At 42.3% G+C, this 18654-nt stretch overlaps 1 protein-coding gene across 7 annotated transcripts in view; it reads left to right on the forward strand.

The window, feature by feature from the left end:
- rapgef6 (Rap guanine nucleotide exchange factor (GEF) 6) overlaps positions 1-18353 on the forward strand; it is a 201100-nt gene extending 182747 nt beyond the window's left edge. For 5 of the 7 annotated variants that reach the window (XM_049592987.1, XM_049592988.1, XM_049592983.1 and 2 more), the window contains 10 exons: positions 447-570; positions 1848-1871; positions 4089-4309; positions 5398-5571; positions 6900-7046; positions 7453-7572; positions 9312-9576; positions 11584-12131; positions 13074-13418; positions 14736-18353. In XM_049592987.1, coding sequence (XP_049448944.1) covers positions 447-570; positions 1848-1871; positions 4089-4309; positions 5398-5571; positions 6900-7046; positions 7453-7572; positions 9312-9576; positions 11584-12131; positions 13074-13418; positions 14736-14758 — 1991 coding nt within the window. In that variant the 3' untranslated portion in view covers positions 14759-18353. The remainder of the gene's footprint in view (positions 1-446; positions 571-1847; positions 1872-4088; positions 4310-5397; positions 5572-6899; positions 7047-7452; positions 7573-9311; positions 9577-11583; positions 12132-13073; positions 13419-14735) is intronic. The other 2 variants (XM_049592984.1, XM_049592986.1) reach the window with 2 other exon arrangements.
- The last annotated feature ends 301 nt before the right edge of the window (positions 18354-18654 follow it).

Genomic DNA, 18654 nt, shown 5'->3' on the forward strand with positions numbered 1-18654 from the left:
GGTCAATTTCAGTCTCACTCAGGAGGTTTACTTCTGCTAAAGGCTTCCCCATCTGGCCTCCTTCACGTATCACACGGAGTCAGGTCAGAAGTACCCGAACTGACTTCTCCTTAAAGGTTTTCTCTTAAAAGTCAGTGGACGGCTATGTTCAGAAAGGAAAGTTTCCCTAATTGTGCAAGTTGCCAAAAATTCTCAAATGGCCCAGCATGACTCGATATGAAAGACCACTTTGATCTCCTGGAGGACTGATGAGAAGGAGACCAGAACAAAGAGATTTTTCACTTTGAAGATTTGACTTAGAAATATTGTTGCGGATTGAATCGTGCAAATGTCTCAAAATATTAATCATTTAGCTGCTTTACAGTGTTGACAGCTGACCTCAAGCTCACTGTTTGTGCGTGTTATTTTTGTGCGTGTGCGTTTCGCACTTGTGTTTGTCCTCTCAGGCAACGACTCCAGCGTGGACGGTCTCGTGAACTTTGAGAAGCTGAGGATGATCGCCAAGGAGATCAGGCACGTGGTGCGGTTGACCTCAGCCAACATGGACCCTGCCCTCATGTTCAGGCAGAGGTTGGTTGTTTTAATAACACGAGTCCTTCAAACCTTTTCTTCTCAAGAATTTTGCTTTAACTTGATGCTGTTGGGGCCAGTTTCACAGATACAGGTTGCCCCAATCTGTTTAAGATCACCAGTGATGAAATTAAACCCCCCCATGTGGAATTTTTATGTGATTATGTTGTGCAGCAACATGAGGAAAATCTGTGTTTCCTTCAGAGTCCCCCTACACACAGGGATCTTAATTAGCTGCATCACAAAAGTGTCACATCCAAAAATGCTCTCTAATTAAGCTCGGAATGCGAAGAACTTCAGAGGCTAATGTCATGAATGTAAATTTTGGAGCCTTTTTAAAGAAAATGTGTCGAGAAAAGGAACGTGAGGTGAATTCTGTGGCTCAGAAATCATCACACGATCTAGTGAACAGTTGGTATGTGTGAGGGGAAAGTCTCCAATTAATTTAACGTTAGAAAATAACTCAGTTTGTAGTGAAACCAAATTACCAGCTCCCTTCAGTTGTGTGTATCTTTGAAACTGACTCCACTTTTTCCTATCAGTCAGACAGTAGCAAAACTGTCACTTCTCAGAAAGAGGCATGAACGCAGGGAGTCCAGCGTAGCGAGGTAGATTAGAGGTTTTAGAGAAGATGCCCCCACTGCAGAGGACGACACATATGAGCAAAAACGGGAACCACTACACCATAACTCCACCAGTCAGCCTGGATCCTTTACCAGCAGGATCAGGCACACACTCAAGGTCTGGTCCGATCAATTCCAATTCACTTCCTGTCCGGACCACGGCTCTTGTTGGTTCGATTGCATCCCTCTGCTGGACTGAAACGGCATGGGGACACAAGGCGCGGGTCGACTGGAAGCGAGGCAGAATTGATGCCAACCGCAGTGTGTAATTCGTATCACTCAGTTTGTGTGTGTATATCACAGTCTGTCACTGCTGCAGTGCATGACTGCCCTCTGCAGACACGCCTTCATACTACAAGCTCAGTATCTTTGCAAGACTTTGATTTTAGACTTAAAAATCCATATCATGTATGGCAATATTTTTTTCACGGTGACACAACGTAACATCATGAGCGTGTGATGCACAAAACCATAACGCACACTGTTCAGGTTGATATGGGGAGATGTCATATGTCTGGTGTCCTCCCATCTCCAATCATTTCTTGTTTGTTTGTGGTGGCATGACCTCTACATAGTCTTGTCCCCCCCTTCCCCCTCGACCCCCCTGAACTTGTCTTTAAGTCACGCTTCAATCTACACACCTCTTGCTTGCAGGAAGAAGAGGTGGAAGAGTTTAGGGTAAGTTTGTCCTGTACCGGTTTCATCCTGTTTCGGTCTGGACCGGCAGTAATATTCAGCCCACCCTGCATCCCCACCACCATAAACTCTGCATGTCCCCTCCCACCTTTACTTTATCTGAGTGTCCATGTGTGTCCGCCTGTGCTTGTGTGTGTGATTAACCCTTCCATTTGCAGTGCCCATTCATCTGAACCATACCAAAGTCCATCATTGACCCATTAATTGTTTGCCATGTTCATAAGATTGTATGTTTGAGTCATATAGTAGCTTGAAATAATGCTCAGTGTTTGCTTTTACAGAGAGGCTCTAGACACATTCAAATAGTGACAGGCAGAAATTAAGGTCGTCATAAGTATTTTCGATACCACGTGTTCAAAACAATATTATCTCCGTTTATTATACATTTGATACTATGGAAAGTATCACAGCTTTAAAAAACAGATCTACAGTCAGATTTTCAACCCGAGGCTGCACATATGAAATAATGGCAAGGAAAACTGGTCCTCAACCAGTCGCTGTTCCGCATTCTCTCCAGCAACAAACCCACCACGTGACAGCCAGCGTACGTTCAGTGACTTTTATCTGTTCGAGCACTGTGCGCAGGTTGTTTAGGACTTCCTTTTTCTTTTTGCTGTGGCAATGAAAGCATTACCAAGCATCGTTTGTTATATTAGTATTGTATCAAAGTTGAAAATTCTGGTATCTTGACAACCCCAGTGGGAAGTAAAGAAGATTATCTCAAATTACAGATTTCTGGCAATTATCGTTATTTCAACTTTTTGTTGTTCTACCATAAACAAGTATACAGTCGAATAAAATGTTCTTTCCTTGGATCAAGAAGGACAGAAGGAAAACATAACAGTGACTACACAAAATATAATAAATATTAGATAATGATATATAAATATGTGAAGTAAAAGAGCTAAAAACCTCTAATCAGTTTCACCTCACTGTCCTTTTATTACCTGTTCAATAACTTTAAGAAATATCTCATGATCTCCATCAGCTGAAGGAGTTTATCCGTTTGAAATGGATTTGGATCCTCATTAGCTTCCACAAAGTGGTCGCTAGTCTTCCTGGGGTCCACTCACAAAACATTAAAAATACATCGATTTAAAATCACACAGTGTAAATGGGACATGAGTAGAAAACAAAATTGGCACAAACTCAAACTCAAAAATGTTCCAGAACTGCCAAAGCAAAATCTACATGTGATTCGTCAATTTTAGTGAGACCCCTCTATAAAGAACGGTTGTCATCATAAAATTTGTTTGTGGGCTTGATGCCACCAGAAGATGTTCGTGTTTCCACATTTTGTGAGCACTTTGAGGACGTCTCATCCGTGCTGGCTGAAAAGTTAAGGTTCAAAGTTCATTTTTGACTTTGGAAACAATCATGGTATTGTCGATCCATGCCAGATCAGGTACTAAATGGACTTTGAACCTCAAATCTTTAGCTAACCATGGCCAAGAAGTCCATGTACTCACTCCACTACAGTTACTAAATGGACCTTTAGGTGAGACTGTGTCGTCAGCTGCTGTTTATAACGTCAAGTACGAACCCTGTATTACGAACTCCACCCATCTGCCAAACAAAGGCGAGGTAAAACAAACCATGACAAATATTTACAGATACTATTTGACTCAGGTTTGGTGTTTGTTCATATCTGCATCCTGCCATAATATTCCCCATATCGAATCTTGTGCATCTTTTGTTTCCTAACCCTTATTGCCTCCATCTGACAGAATGTTCTGCTGTTCTGTACTGTGATAGCATGGCGCACCAGCAAGAGCTGCCTCCCTCCCAGTTGCATGGTCCTGTTTATAAATGCTATGCTCCAAGACAAAGACAGATGTACAGATTTTATAGTGGAGGAAGTTTTTGATAAGAAAGTAGCTGTGCCCGTTTTATCTGTGATTGTACTCACTGTTGTTTGCCATTTTTTTCTCCTCCTCTTTTTTCTTTGTGCATTTTTTTCTTTTCCTGTCTTTATTCATTTCCCTCTGTTCTCTCCTCATCTTCTTCCTTCTCTGCTCATCCATCAACACTTTGTCCAATACTCTCAAATTCCCTCCACATCCCATTGTCCATCTTTTACTCTCCTTTTTCATTTTCTTCCTCTTGTCCTCTCTGTCTCTGTCCTATCTGTCTTTTATCACGGTCCTCGTCCCTCTCCTTCTGTCTCTTCTCTTCCTCCCTCTCTCTTCCCCTCATTAGGTCTCTGAGTCAGGGTAGCACCAACTCCAACATGTTGGACGTGCAGGGCGGCGCCCACAAGAAGCGAGTACGTCGCAGCTCGCTTCTCAACGCTAAGAAGCTGTACGAAGACGCTCAGATGGCCAGGAAGGTGAAGCAGTACCTCTCCAACTTGACGGTGGAGATAGACGAGGACAAACACCAAATCATGTCCCTGCAGTGTGAGCCGGCCTACAGCACTTGTGAGTAACACAGAAACTGGGACTCGTTACACTGAGTGAACCTTTTTTTCATCAGCACCTTAATTGTTTACCAATATCAGTCATATGAGTAATTGTGGGGTCAGTGAAGTACAGTAGAAAGCTTGTGACCCTACCTGGTGCACAGACATCGCTAAAAAAGTTCTTATTATTGTGAGTAGATTTAATTTTCCATTATTCAAAGCATTTCTATGTATGGATTTATTACTGTATGTACTTTTATATATCTTGGTACAACTCATTATATAATTGACTGTAAGATATTAAATGCTGGAAAAAGGAAAGTTAATAGAATTTATTTGAAAAATACTAAAGTGTGTATTTTTTAATCATTAAAAGAGCTGTCATTTTAGTGGATGATAGCTTATCTGACAGTACACAGTTTATTATATTGCATACTGTTCTGTACATGATTAGATTGCAGTATTGGCTTGCACTGCCACCTAGTGTATTTGCAAATGTCCTGCAGAAACTAACAGGAATTAACTGATCGATCCACTGATAAATACTGCAGTACGTGTGTGCTGTATCATCCAAACCCTCTGCAGAAGCATGTTGATACCTGAGTCACTGTGCTGACATTCCTTTTATTTGCCATCATCTGAATTGTGTCACCGCAGAGATCATTTGTATTTGGCCATAATATTAATCGAGTCCTTCCTCATGTTATAGCTGTAATTGTACGAAAGGCAATATGTGCTGATAAAGTGATACTTTTATCTGTTTTGAACATGGTAATCTTGCATTTTGTCACTGCAAGACAGTTTTTTAATGGTTTCTGTTTCTGTCTAAATAGTCTGGAAAAGTATGATCTACGTAGATCTTAAAAGGTTTACATATTGAACAAAGAGCCCAGAAAGATGTGTAAAATCATTGTTTCTTAGTTCCTGTGTACATCTGACACAAATGATGTGACGGTAAAACTCACTGTCCATTGTTATAGTATTAAAAAGTAGTATCCTATTAAATTTCCACCGTTTTGCAGCCAGTGGGAAAAACACATCTTCAAAAAGTTTTAAATGTTGGATGTCCTGAAGTGATTCTGTTTTGTTTTACATATGTGGTTTTAGTGTCTAAGAACTTGAGCGAGAGACGATCCACCAAGTCGGACATGTCTCCAGTTTCTCTACGGTCGGCTTTGCCCTCGGGGAAAACGCAGAACAGGGTGTCACAAGTCCTTCAGGTCCAGGTCCCTCTGAACCCTCTACGAAAGAAGAGCACTGCCAAGGACATCGGCCCACCTAGTCAGTACACCTGCACTGTATTATATATCATCATTATACTCATTTATGTCCAGTTATGCTTTACTTTTTTATGCTGTCTTGTACTGTATTTAGATTTTCATTTTAATGTACCTGAACAGTACATTTTCATTGATACTCATCAGCCTTTTTAAACAGAGATTCCACAATACTGCTGTTATGCTGTACTCTGTCGTATTGTTTACATTGAACCAAACAACACCAGCATTATGCCGCCTGTGTGTGTACTTTTAGATAGCATGCCAGCGCTTTGGAAGCAAAAGAGTCATGATGTGTAACACAACAGCATTGGCATCTTTTGTGTAATCTTACACAGACATTGATTCAGCCCTTTTACTACCTCTGCTGCTGGAAGAACAATGCCCCCGTATTTTTGCATTTACTGAAGACAGACAAAACTGAACAGTACCACAGGAAGTCGTGGGGACAGTGTAGCATTGTTTGAGCGAGATACGACTGTAGGGGTCGACAAAGACATTTTAAAAATGGCGGAACAGAACGAATCAGTAGTGACATGTTGCAGTGTATTTAATGGCCTCACAAACCACAGCTGTGTACAAGGTTGCACCCTTTAAAAGGTACATTATCACAACCTCCTCCACCATCGCCATGTTTTTTTGTTGTCAGAAACGTTTGATCATGCCCTGTAGTGCCATCTAGTGCACGTAGCTGTACCAACATAAAGGACGCATAGGAGTATGTGGGCTGGACTGTTGAAGCATTTCAAATGATCATATGTGTTTTCATACGTAAAGAGAGTATAAATGAGCTTTTACAGAAATCCCTTGTGGATTACCCTCCAGGGAATGTAGCATAGGGGCAAATTTTATTTTCTGTAGGCTTGCTGTTCACAAATTTGCACCGATGTTTGATGTTTTTTTTGACTATTATGTAGGTTTCTTGCCACGTTTCGTCTCTCTCTCCATGTAGGCTATGCCAGCTAGCTGGAGTTATGTTTGAATCTGATGTGTTTGAATAAATGGAAAATAATGTTATGACAGTGTGATTTAGCACATAGGGCCATGAATGCCAAAGTCTCCGTACCTTTGCACTTTTGAGATTGAGCAGTGTTTGTTACATACATTGTGAATGGAAATTTTATTGTTGGTCCTTGAAAACTCATTGAAACGTTTTGAAATTCTGTCCATGAAAATGTGTGGGAACCCTGTGATCACGCTGGATAAAAGGGGCTACAGATGAGGTCCTAGTGAAAGAAAACTTAAATTTCCTAGTTCTGTATTATTACAGTTGAAGCAGACTCTCAGGTTAATGTACTTTTCTGTAACTTTGTTCTTTTTCTTCTTCCCCAGACTCCAACTCTCCCCAGGTGGTGAAGAAACCTCCAGTGAACTCGTCAGAGGAGTGGAACACCAAGAGACCATCTGATGACACCGTCTCCACCATCTCCTCCCTTCACTCCAGCCCCACGGTGTCACCACAGGGCTCCCCACGCAAAGGTCTGTTACAGAAACTCTGCTTCTCACCCAATGTGCTTTTATCTAAGGATAAAAGGACTGCCGTTACCCTAGGTGGAGAGTTGGTGTAGAGTTAATGAAACAGTCACCTCCAAGCAGAGCTCTGAAAAACTACTGATCATCTTACTCAGAAAGTTACTCAGAAACAAAGTCTGGGCTGAATGCACACATAGTGAAAGTCTAGAAAGTGATTCATGGCAAATTTCACACTTCTCCGTCTATGAAGAATGTTAGGGTTGCACATATGTTTTGCTACAAATAATAACTGAGATAGTTGCTTTGTCGTGAAGGCACTCTGTGGCTTACACCTCAAACCATCCTCTTGTTTAAGTTGAATAAAAGGCCCGTAAATCCATCTCTAACTTCAACTCTCCGCCCTCCTTTTCAGTTGGAGGTGTGGCCAAGTCCCAGAACTCCAGCCAGATGAACTTGTCAGGATCTTCGTCATCGCTGACCAGCGACGCCAGCACAAAGGCCGGCACCATCAGCCTGCGGAGCTATGGCATAGGTGGGGCTCTCCTCCACAAGAGGATTCTACAGATGACGAGGCAGCACAGCAGCGAGAGTAGCAGGGAGAGAGAGAGTCAGACGGAGGAGACAAGGGAAGCGAAAAGAAGGAAAGTGGAAAAGGAGAAAGAGGAGATGACGCAGGAGGAGACAGAAGCAGTTCAGAGAGGTTTGCTTTCGTCAGGGCAAAGGAGAGGGAGATCCAGGCAGCAGAACAACCAGGGTGCACAGGCAGATGCAGGGCTAATGCTGCTGAGGGAAAGAGCAGGAAGCCCAACAGAGAAATGGAAAGTCCACACCGGGTTTTCTCCCACTCTACCAGGGTTGGGACCCATGGCTGTGTCACCTCTCTCCCAACCCCAGTTATTGAAACCCAGACCCCCAGAGTCCCCAGTCAGAGCAAGGCTGATGTCACCGTTCAGGATACTGAGGGAAAGGAGCCAGTCCAGGGAGAGACCGATGGCAGTCAGGCCACTCCTGAACAGTGGGGAGGGAACTGAAGAGGTTGTGCCCTCCTCACCTCAGGATGACAGACAAGGACAGGCAGAAAGGAGAGCCAGGAGGTCGGTCAGCCCCAACCCCTTCCTGTGGCTCTGCAGGGACAGACACTCCAGGAGAAAGACAGTCTGACAGAGACAACTGATTGATCCAGTTATTTGCTGAGTAAAAAAACAGCGAATAAGAGATAAAAGTGAAGTAAAAATGAAGCCTGTGGTGTTTCAGAGAGAATTTTTGTCAGAGGCGCCAACACATTTCATTTTGGAAGCACAAAAGCAAGAGTTACGTGAGGGGAAAAAAGTCTCATATCCACCGTGAGTCATAGAGAGTGGACATGGAAAAGATTTTTCACAGAAAGCATTCAAAGCAGATAAGGAAAAGAAATTTCAGAAACCATTTCAGTTTGTTCTCTTAGTTCTCCCAACGTGTCTTTGTTTGTGGGAGTAATGCTGTCAGTTTGTGTTGCAGTGGCAAAATATGTCATGGTCAAAGCAGAAAGCATGCTTAAATTTTTGTTGGCAAAATTAAAAAAAAAAAAAAAAGAACCCAGTATGAAACATTTCGCTGGGATCCAATTTCGACATCTATTTTCAGCAAGAAAAAGGGATTCATCATCCCTTTCTGTTGAAAAGTGTCGTTTCTGATGTGTGACATTTTGCTGTGGCATACAGTTTTTTATTGCCATGTTCGTTTTGTTTTTCCTACAGTCAAAAATGATTTATTTCAGCAGGATTTTATGTTTACAGTTCAGTCTCTGTACATGTTTTAGAAGTGGTCATAACTTATTTCTAAAACCACCTGCTGTACTATACATGACATAGAGACAGTGAGGAGTGTTACAGATTATAACTGATATAACAGTGTTATTTTGAAGTGTTTGCTATTAAAAAGCGCACAGAAACTTCAGATTGTCTCCCCATATTGTCAACTCAGTATGGATTTGTTTCAGCTTTGTGATCCTCTGGGTGCAGGGTAATCAGATGATAGAAAGATGGCCAGTCAGGTGGTGCTACACACTAACACTGCCAGGGTTGGTTGAAACAATTGTCATATCGTTATTGATGCTAGTGGAAGGTGCTTGAGATGAAAAGGCTCTATATTCAAACCAGTCATTTCTCTTAATTTCTCTTTTTTTACTCTCTCTGTCTTTCCATTCTCATAATGTCCCCATGTGGCTTTTTCCTCACAATTACAGTCTGTATTTTACTTAATGTCCTTAATGTTACTTTCTCCTCCCTCCAGGTTACGCTCTCCTCCCAGCCGGCAAAGCAGACAACCTGTCAGACTCGAGTCACAGCGAGATCTCCTCCCGCTCGAGTATCTGTTCGGTGGACTCTGTGCCGGCTCCCGGGCTTGAGGACCGGTGTAACAGCAGCAACAGGACCTGTACTGCTGCTGCTGCTGCTATTACTACTACAACTACTACTACAATGGCTGCTCCGGTTGTTGAAAGCACAGCAGCAACACACGCACACTTAAATGCTGATTATAACCAGCCTAGCACAAGGTAATTAAATTCACTTTATCTAATCTGTTTGATTAAGTTGATTAATTTAGGCTGAGAAGAGAGCATCAAAAATTATGTTTCTTCAGTGCTTGTCCTCTGATACTCACAGTGGAGTCAGTTTTTGACTCTTGATAGAGAACACTGGAATTTTTCAACGTGCAAAGTTCATTTATAAATTGCCAAAGCTATCTCTAGAATTCTTGACCGAGAAAAAGGCAGAAAAAAGTTGCATGGGATCACGTGGGATTAAGATCACAGATGACTTCTGCAATTATTCCAAATTACTAAGGGTCCTTAAGTAACACTAGTCCCATGTTAATATGGCTTAATATGTTTTTTTACATGTATGCATGTGAATCACAGAGAGCAGGGCTGTGACAGCAGCAGGCAACTGGGGCTGTAATTATTACTGAGGTGGGGGGTAAAACATCACAGCCACATGTGCTCCAGGTGTTATTAAACATCACTGACCAGCTCAGCACAATATTAAGATCATCCCGCTCCCACAGAGAAATAAATCATGTCAGAATGAGGCTAAACTGGCTCAAAGATGCAAGAGTTAAGCACTTAAAAGTTCCTCAGGTTACTCTTGACTGAAGGACAATAGAAAACATAAAAACATTCTCCGCCACGCTGCCCACAAACCTAACCGGAAATTGTCTTTTCCCACCCGTGACTCGAGCCTCAACCCACCAGGATGCACTCGCACACAAACACATAATCATCAGAAATCCTCCCTATGGCCAGTGTGAGCAAAAAGGCAACACACACACACACACACAGTCAGAGCCGCCCTTCCATCTCCTCTCCCAGCTGGACCCCAATTATGTCCGTCCCTCATTAAAACTCAGGGAACAGGAAGTCGTAAAACGCGGCAGGTTTTTATTAGCGCCCCACATTTACTGCCCTCCTCTCTCCTCCTTCTCTCTGTTAACAACTTATCGCTTTACACGCAGGCAGCTTTTTAATCCGGCCGAGTAAACAACACACCTTTCTTTATTGTCTGCTGTTTGTTTATTGTTCCTCCATGATCAGGCCATTCTGTCTCTTAAAGAGGAGACCATAAAATATCGCCGGACGCAATATTCTGTCTGCTTCTCTGATATTATATTACCTCGGCAGGCTCGCCGTATAACACTGGACCGTTTTATGAAATATAGCTCGGTTTCACTGAGTGGCTTGTTTGTCCAGTAAAACCGTGTCAGTGAATCAAACTGCTGCTTTATGAAAAGCAGCCGAGGAGGAAAACTTTTTTTTTTAAAGCCGGACTTAGTGATCTGTCACGAAATTGCTGTCAGATTTTTGCTTTGTGATTTTGTGAAGAGCGAGTGTACAGACGAGGCATAAACTTTAACGGCTCAGCACTCACAGTGACCATATTTTTTAGGCGGAACAACAAAAAAGCATTTGAAGAATCTTGTATAATAACTTTTCTTCTATATTTTGGTGGGAAGTTGAAGATTGTGTAGAGACAACATGAATCACCTGTGTAACATTGAACTTCATCGTATTTCCATTTGTCTTTGGAAGTGTTTTGTTAGTGCGTGACTCTGACTCGCATGTCCTCCAGCCTTCAGCCTTTTATAGTTATTGGACCTCCTCCTCTGCCCTCTCCTCCATCCTTCTCTGTCTTTATTGTCAGTTCATTTCAGCATGACTTACTTCCACCTTTACCACCACTCTAATATCGTGCAACACACTTTTTGATTTTACCTCTCTCTGTTTCTTTCTTTTATCATTTCAGTCTTTGCCTCATGAACTCCAGAGTTTCTTATCTTATTACCTCCACCAAGAAGGGTGTGTTTTAGATGTGGTTTGTTTGTCTGCTTGTTAGCAGGAATACCAAAAAAACTGCTGCCCCGATTTTCCTGAAACTTGGTGGAAAGGTATAGCATGGAGCATATCCGAATCTTGGGGCGGGATAGGACACTTAGCCTAGGCAAAGGCTGTCTAGTTGAATATGTTTTCATCACAGTGTATCAACTCATTTCACTCTCTTATCTCCAGTAGTTCCTCGTCATCTGCTCGAGGATACGCATCCCGAGCCTCCACCTTCACCTCCTCGATCTCGACAGAGGAGCTCACCCCGGACCACACCTCTCTGGACTCTGTGGCCGACAGCGGCCGGGGCAGCTGGACGTCCTGCTCCTCCAACTCCCACGACTCCTTCCAGAGCCTCCCCCCCTCGTCCTGCCGTCCCTGGGACCACGGCATCCATGGGCACCCGCTCGCCCTCCCTCACACGCACCTCGGCGGCTTCAAGCACACGCAGCTGGCCGGGCCGATAGCGGAGGTCGAGGCCGTGGGTCACGCATGGGCAAACGAGGACGCCACCAAGCATCACTCCAGAGACTCCAGCTCGGATCTGTCCAATCAGTCGCGGCAGAGCTGGGCATCGTCCAGCTCGCTGTCGGACACCTATGAGGGCAATTACGGGACGATAAAGCGGCGGAACACCTCGGAGCATCCTGCCTCGCCTTCCAACGAGGAAGGAGGGCAAAGCACAGACCCTGTCTACAAAACGGTGACGTCAAGCACAGAGAAAGGCCTGATAGGTGAGGGGTCAGGTTGCGCGTTTGATTCCCTGTAAACACAGTGTGACCTGGTCCACTCAGGAAGTTGTTTAGATAGCTACAGTAAAAACTGTTTTCCCCTTTTAGGCTTTGTCTGAAAAGCTGTTCATATTTTACATTAGACTTAGATGCAGTCAGTTAAATGAAGTCTTCTTTTGTTTTAGTTGAATAACGGCAGCTTTGTTGATGCTTGACTTGCTGTTATTGTCTAGTGACCATTAGGCAAACGCTCCACTTTGGCATTAGTTGGATCTCCAAAAAAGATCTCATTCTGCAGTTTGCTAGTTTTATAAGGATTACAAAACGCTTTTTTGTCTTTAATTTTAGACAGTTTTTGACTATAGAGTAAAAGGGGCGGAGGTAAAACAGTGGTGTGTCCACCAACTAAACAATTAGTCAATTAATCATTCGATAGATCAACAGAAAATTGACAGAAATGTTTCTAATCAATCAATTGTTTAAGCAAATCAATTCTGCTTAAAATATGTCTCATAAAATCAAACATCTTTACATTCTAGACCTTTGGTCAGACAGAACACGTAGTTATGATGGTTATTTTTCAATATTTTCAGATATTTTTTAAGATCCAATTGATTATTCCATTAAGTAATTGACAATTTTTCGAAAATGAAAGTAATTAGTAGTTGCAGCTCTACAGTAGTTCTGTCTGTATCAAGCTGCAGCCACCCATCTCATTGGTTGTATATTTTTCTTTTGATTTTCAACACATTTTAATGCATGTGTAGTTGTGGATTGTGTTAGTGAAGCATCACATTGATTTCATTTTTACATCATTTTTTTTCTTTTGTTTCTCCCCACACACCTCCTTCCCAACTTCCCCTGCAACCTCTTCACTCCTCATCCCTCACTCCCCTCCTTTCTTTGCTCCACCCCTCCTTTGTTTTAATCTACACCTCCATCCAGTGTACTGTGTCACATCCCCCGCCAAGGATGAGCGTTACCGAGCTCCCCCTCCCACCCCTCCAGGCTACCAGGGTCTGGCTTTGGGGGATCTCGGCCTCACGGACGGAGTAGTGGGTGGGCTCCCCAGGCCTCCTCACCTCAAACCTCCGGACTACAGCGTGGCCCTGCAGAGGAGCAAGCTCCTGCAGAGCCCCGGAGCGGCCGGGAGTCTGGCTGAAGCACGGAGGCTGGCTGGTAACCATCACCTCCACCACCAAGAAGCCCGGACAGCTGGCACCACACAGGGCCACTCCAGACCGCCCAGCATCTGTCTCCCACCAAAGGAGCTGGCTGACAGTGAGGATGGTATGTCCCACAGACTGGTGGCATGATAAAGCACCACATTTTCTCTTGAGCAACATTTTAAACAGTTAACCAGGAGTATAAAAACAAACCCAAATCCCTAACAATTATATTAGTACTGGCTTAGGCCTCGATCACACAGAAGATGTTTTGCAGATTGGGTGAGAGGCTGTCAGCACAGGGAAACGGAGATCTGTGTGAAAACATGAGACCCTAAAAAAGAGTGTGGATCACGGGGAGTACCATCAGTTGGTCCAGGAGCTTCGTCTCTATGATGGCCATTTCCCAGCACATTTTAGGATGACTCAGGGGCAGTTTGACAACCTGCTGTCTATCGTCGGGCCATATAGCTCTGGGTATCCAGCAACCGCTACCACCAGTTCTTCCGCCATTGTTTACCAACTGTAAACTTGTTGTCATGACCACCACAGAAGGCCCATCGTCTAATTCTCATCAAAAATCAAAAACAATTACCCTACTAAACACTTTCTGTGTGATCAGGGCCCTAGGCATGTCACAATACCAGAAATTAAGTAGATGATACCAATACCAGAGAAATTCCACGATTCTTGATACCCAATTTGACACCACAATAATAAACAATAACAAAACTGGGTTCATGAGATGTTGTGGGCAAGGAAACGTGAATATAGCCTACAGTTTGTCAACATATTTCTCCTCCATTGTTGTTCTTCAGCACTTATACATGTACGATGTGATGGTCAGTGTTTGTTGTGGGCAGTTTGTCCCGCCCCTCCTCCACTGTGATTGGATGGCTGGGTAAAACAGTGACAAGTGCAGTGTTTTCTAACCCCTGATGACCACCATAAATGCCAAAAGTGCAGCACTCAGCGCAGAAAAGACGCTCAGCACCTAGTCACACTGCTGGCATTTGTAGCATAGTGTATATATCCCATTGAAAACAGTACACTGGCCTCAGGAAAAAACTCTTTTCTTTCGATGAGGCAAGATGGAGCTGTCGCTGCAGCTCCTCTTGTCAACATCTTACACGTGTTGTTGTTGTGTCGTGCTGGTGCATGCTCTTCTTCCCTTGGCATTTATTCTACAGCAGACTGGAACACTTGTAGGCGTATATGCTGCCCCGTCAGGTCCAAGTGAAATACATCCCTGGTACCTACAGTACTGGAGAAAAACAAGTGCTGTCCCGTTTTCACAGTTTTGCTATGTTACATTACTGTTACTGGCTTTCCATTATGTGCTCACACTTGTGAAACAGATATTAAATTGCCTATGTGTTGTCTATGTGGTATTAAAAAGGTTTTTAAGAGTCTAAAATTGAACCTCTCTTCTCTTCTCCAGACGAGCAAGTGTCAGCGGTGTAAAGATGGTGACGTCACGCACACAAATCTTCTCACACACGGACCAAGTTGTGTTGCTCGGGCTTTGGACCAAAGTAGCATCCTGCCGTCACCTCCTAACAGAGCACATTGTCCTAGCCCTGCCCACACGGCCTTGTGCGACATCACCTCGGACCATAACGCACCTCTCGACCAGACCGGTGGGTCACGTGACGTCCTCCCAAGACTTGTACAATCATCGCTTTTTTTAAAACTCATTTCACAAAACAAAGAAGAAAGATTTTAGATACTTTTTAAAAACTCTTGAACAAAGCAGAAAAAGGCGGCACACGGACATTGAAAGGACAAATCACAAGACAGAAGGACAGAGTGACTGTAATGATGTCTCGCGAGCAGAAGTCGGCCTCCTTGGAAACAGACCACCATGTACCTCCATTTTGCGCTCCAAGCTCTCTTGTTTAACGTTGTTTGACATTGTTTTTTCTACAGTTTTAAAATGTTGTACAGTGTTTCTTTTTCTTTTTTTCCTTTGCATTTCTGAGCTTTGCAAAGTTTTATGTGAGAGAAGAAAGGAAGAGCAGACAAAGGGATAGAGAGCTGTAGTGGAAGTATTAAGATGAACATCAGCTCGTGGGGGAATTTTTTGTTTTGTGTTTTTTTCTGTAATTTGCAGTCAGCTCAAAAGAAGATGAATGTAGATGAATCAGAGACAGGAAAAAAAACTGATTTTGAGATTATTTTGAAGTGGTCTTAATCGGCCTCTATCAAACCCTGGCACTGATTGTGTAAATTTACATGATTAACATTAGTCTCCACGCCATCAAACCAAATCAAAAACATATTTTTCACTCTTCTTATGGAGGTGAAACAAGAGAAATTAAACTCCTGAAGTAGCAGAGAGCACATCTGTTTGTGTTTACCACTTATTGTTCTTTGTTGAGCTTTATCCAAAAAAAGACAAACAGCATCTCTCAGGCAGTTGTGTGTCTTCATGTCGCGCTCTCCACCACCCAGCCACCTCTCTTATTGCTCGTTCAGCCTGACGCGAGGTACTTTAGCAGCATGCTGCCTCCTGGATGTTCTATAAAAACTGTATTATAACTCGTTTTTAATGAGCTGAAGAACAAATGCCTCGCTGCTTCCTGTAGAGTAAAACGCGTCGTTATTTTATTGCAGCAGCTATAATAAAACGATAAATTAGCACTGTGTGGTCGCACAAAGTGCATGCATATACACTCACACACACACACACCAAAATCTTAGATGGTGTGCTTAAAAACAAAGGACAGTGTTTACACCGACGCTTACACATTTTGTTTACAGTGTTTATTGGACTAGTTGTCTATTGAATTACAAGCTGAAATGTTAAAGTATAATACTTTAGGTTCATTTGACCTTGTAAATTTGTTTATAAAGCAGCAGGAATATGAGATGCAGCATAAACTTTGACTACGTGCTCGCAGTGTACCTCTCGTATTGGTTTTTTGCTTCTTATTTAAAAAGAAACGAGCAACAAAACTAGTCAACAGATAATGTATTTTAATGCCTGGCTTGCATCTCCATTCCATGTTCATAGTACATTTTGTAGAATATTTAAAGGATTTGCTTGAAAAATTGTCTATTTGTAATGAAAACAAAAGCAAATTTGTACATTCTGAGTTTTGGAAACGGAAAAAAAATGTTTTTAATTGTGTTTATCTGCAGTGCAGCAGGGGTGTAACTGGAATTAGACGCTCTTCTCTTCTCCTTCTGCTGTCTGTCTTGCGCTCTGTGATGCTTCTTTTGTATTGTTTTGCCTCACAAAGACTTGAAATGATTATTGCTAATATATACATGGCATATATATGAATTTATACATATATATTTTTGTTTTCTTTTTCTTTGCCATAAATTAATGTCATGTATAGATGAGAGAAGAGAGTCCTCTATAAAGGCTATTTTTGAATATTTTGTTATAAGAAATAACCCAAGGTTGTGATTGCCCTGTTTCTGTCCCCGGGCAGGAGTCTTTCAAGGAATTTCTGTTAGCTCTTGTCGTCGTTCACGACTTGTTTTTCTCCCCTCACACTCTGTTGTTCGTGCCATTTCTGCTCTGTCTATAATCGTAATTGCTGCTGTGTTTTGGGATATGACTGTGTGCGTGTGTATGTGTGTGTGTGTGTGTGTGTGTGTGTGAAGTGGAGTTATATTTGCGAGGTTGGGATCAACATAGCATTTTATTTTTTAACCCGTTTTGATTCTGGGCGTACAGCACATAAGGAAAGGCTCCGAATTAATTTTTTGTAAAAGCCCTTCTTAGTTTGCAGCTTTGATTGCTCCTGCCTGCAGAAAGGTGGGGGCCCTCGAGGGTCTCTTGCCATTGGTTTAATGGCACAAGGCGTTCAAACTCAGGCTGGAAGGTTGAAAGGAGTGTTTTTGAAGCTATTATATCTCGGTCTGTTTGAATAGAACGGAACAAGCCCTGCCACAATGCCATGTCTGGTCGAGTCTCTGTCTCTCTCTGAGCTCTGTCAACTCAGCAGGACTTTAAACTTTCAACCTTCCTCCTCGCTGTACTCGTCTAATGGATATCACTCCATTGCTCTAGGGTTTTTATATGAATCATGAGTATCCACTGTGACCCTCACCTTACGTCTTTTTTCCTTTTTAAAACAATCTCAATAGTAGAAACTTCGAAACAGACTGAGAGTCAGAAACTGACAATTCCTCCTTTTTTTTGCACAACTATATTCCTCAGATTCTTAACCATCAATCAGTATTAATGTTCTACATGGATGGATAAATTAAAAGTAGCAGCATATGCTTCTTCCAAGTGTTGGCTCAGAAGTCAGACAGCATTAGAAAGCAGCTTTCTAATGTTTCTAATGTTGGATTGAGCACTAAACATCAGGCAACAGATTTGTTTTTGTGGGGGGTTTTTTTTGCCATAATTTACAGAATTTTGGAATGAGACTCGGCACACATCAGTCACGTTCGTGTCAGGTGCTCTTTAAGCGCTCCAAAATGCTACATTTTTTTATGTTTTATTTTTTTCTTTCGGGGCTAAATTTAATTTAGCAGTCACCCCATCTTCTCCGTCTCTGCATACAGTCAGTATGTTTTCATGGAGGATCTGGCAGTGAGCAGCTCCTGGCACTGTGAACACAAGTGTTTTTAACAACATATTACTGGAGAGGATAAACTTCATCTCTCTCACAGCTTGATGAAAATATCTGGCTGATTTTTAATTTACCCCCCACCTCCCCCCCATGTTACCTGGAATGCAATAAGAGAGATGTGAATGTGTTTTATGTAGACATCTTTTTTTGGCATTACAGCAGAAATGCACAACAATAAGCTTCGATGTGGTGAGTGTGCTGCACAATCTGTACAAAGAGGTATTAACTTGGTCTGTGGCTTAAAGTTTGCTTTCGTCTCACACTTCTCATAGCTGTTGTAACTTATGTCTTTTAGAAAGACAACATGATTTTGCTCGTACGCTTTTTATGTATTTTTTACGAGTGATTGTAAATAGTTGTTATATTTTTGTTTAAGAGAATGTTTAAAAAGGAAAAAATACCTTTTATTTCTCCAAGTCTACTGATATGAATTTGGACAATGAATAAAATGTTAAGCAGAAGCTATTTTGTGTCTTTATTCATGGTTAACCTGTGATTAGTTAGTAGTTAGTTCTCTAGACCAAACCTGCAAGTATTTGTCTTTGACTTTTCTCTAGTTTTGGCATTTTTAAATTGTTAGTTACACTGTAAGCTCTGCATCGACATAGAGGCTACGCCGTAGCCTGACGTGCACCTTCCCAGAAATATAATTATGCGTCACAGCAACGCAGACCTCCTGTCTATTTTCATAAGCTGAAACCATTTCTCTCAGTGAAAATGAAGCATTTATTTCCTTGAATTTCACAAATAAGAAACAATAAA

This window comes from Epinephelus fuscoguttatus, linkage group LG12 (assembly GCF_011397635.1).
Source record: "Epinephelus fuscoguttatus linkage group LG12, E.fuscoguttatus.final_Chr_v1".
NCBI classification, from domain to species: Eukaryota; Metazoa; Chordata; class Actinopteri; order Perciformes; family Serranidae; genus Epinephelus; species Epinephelus fuscoguttatus.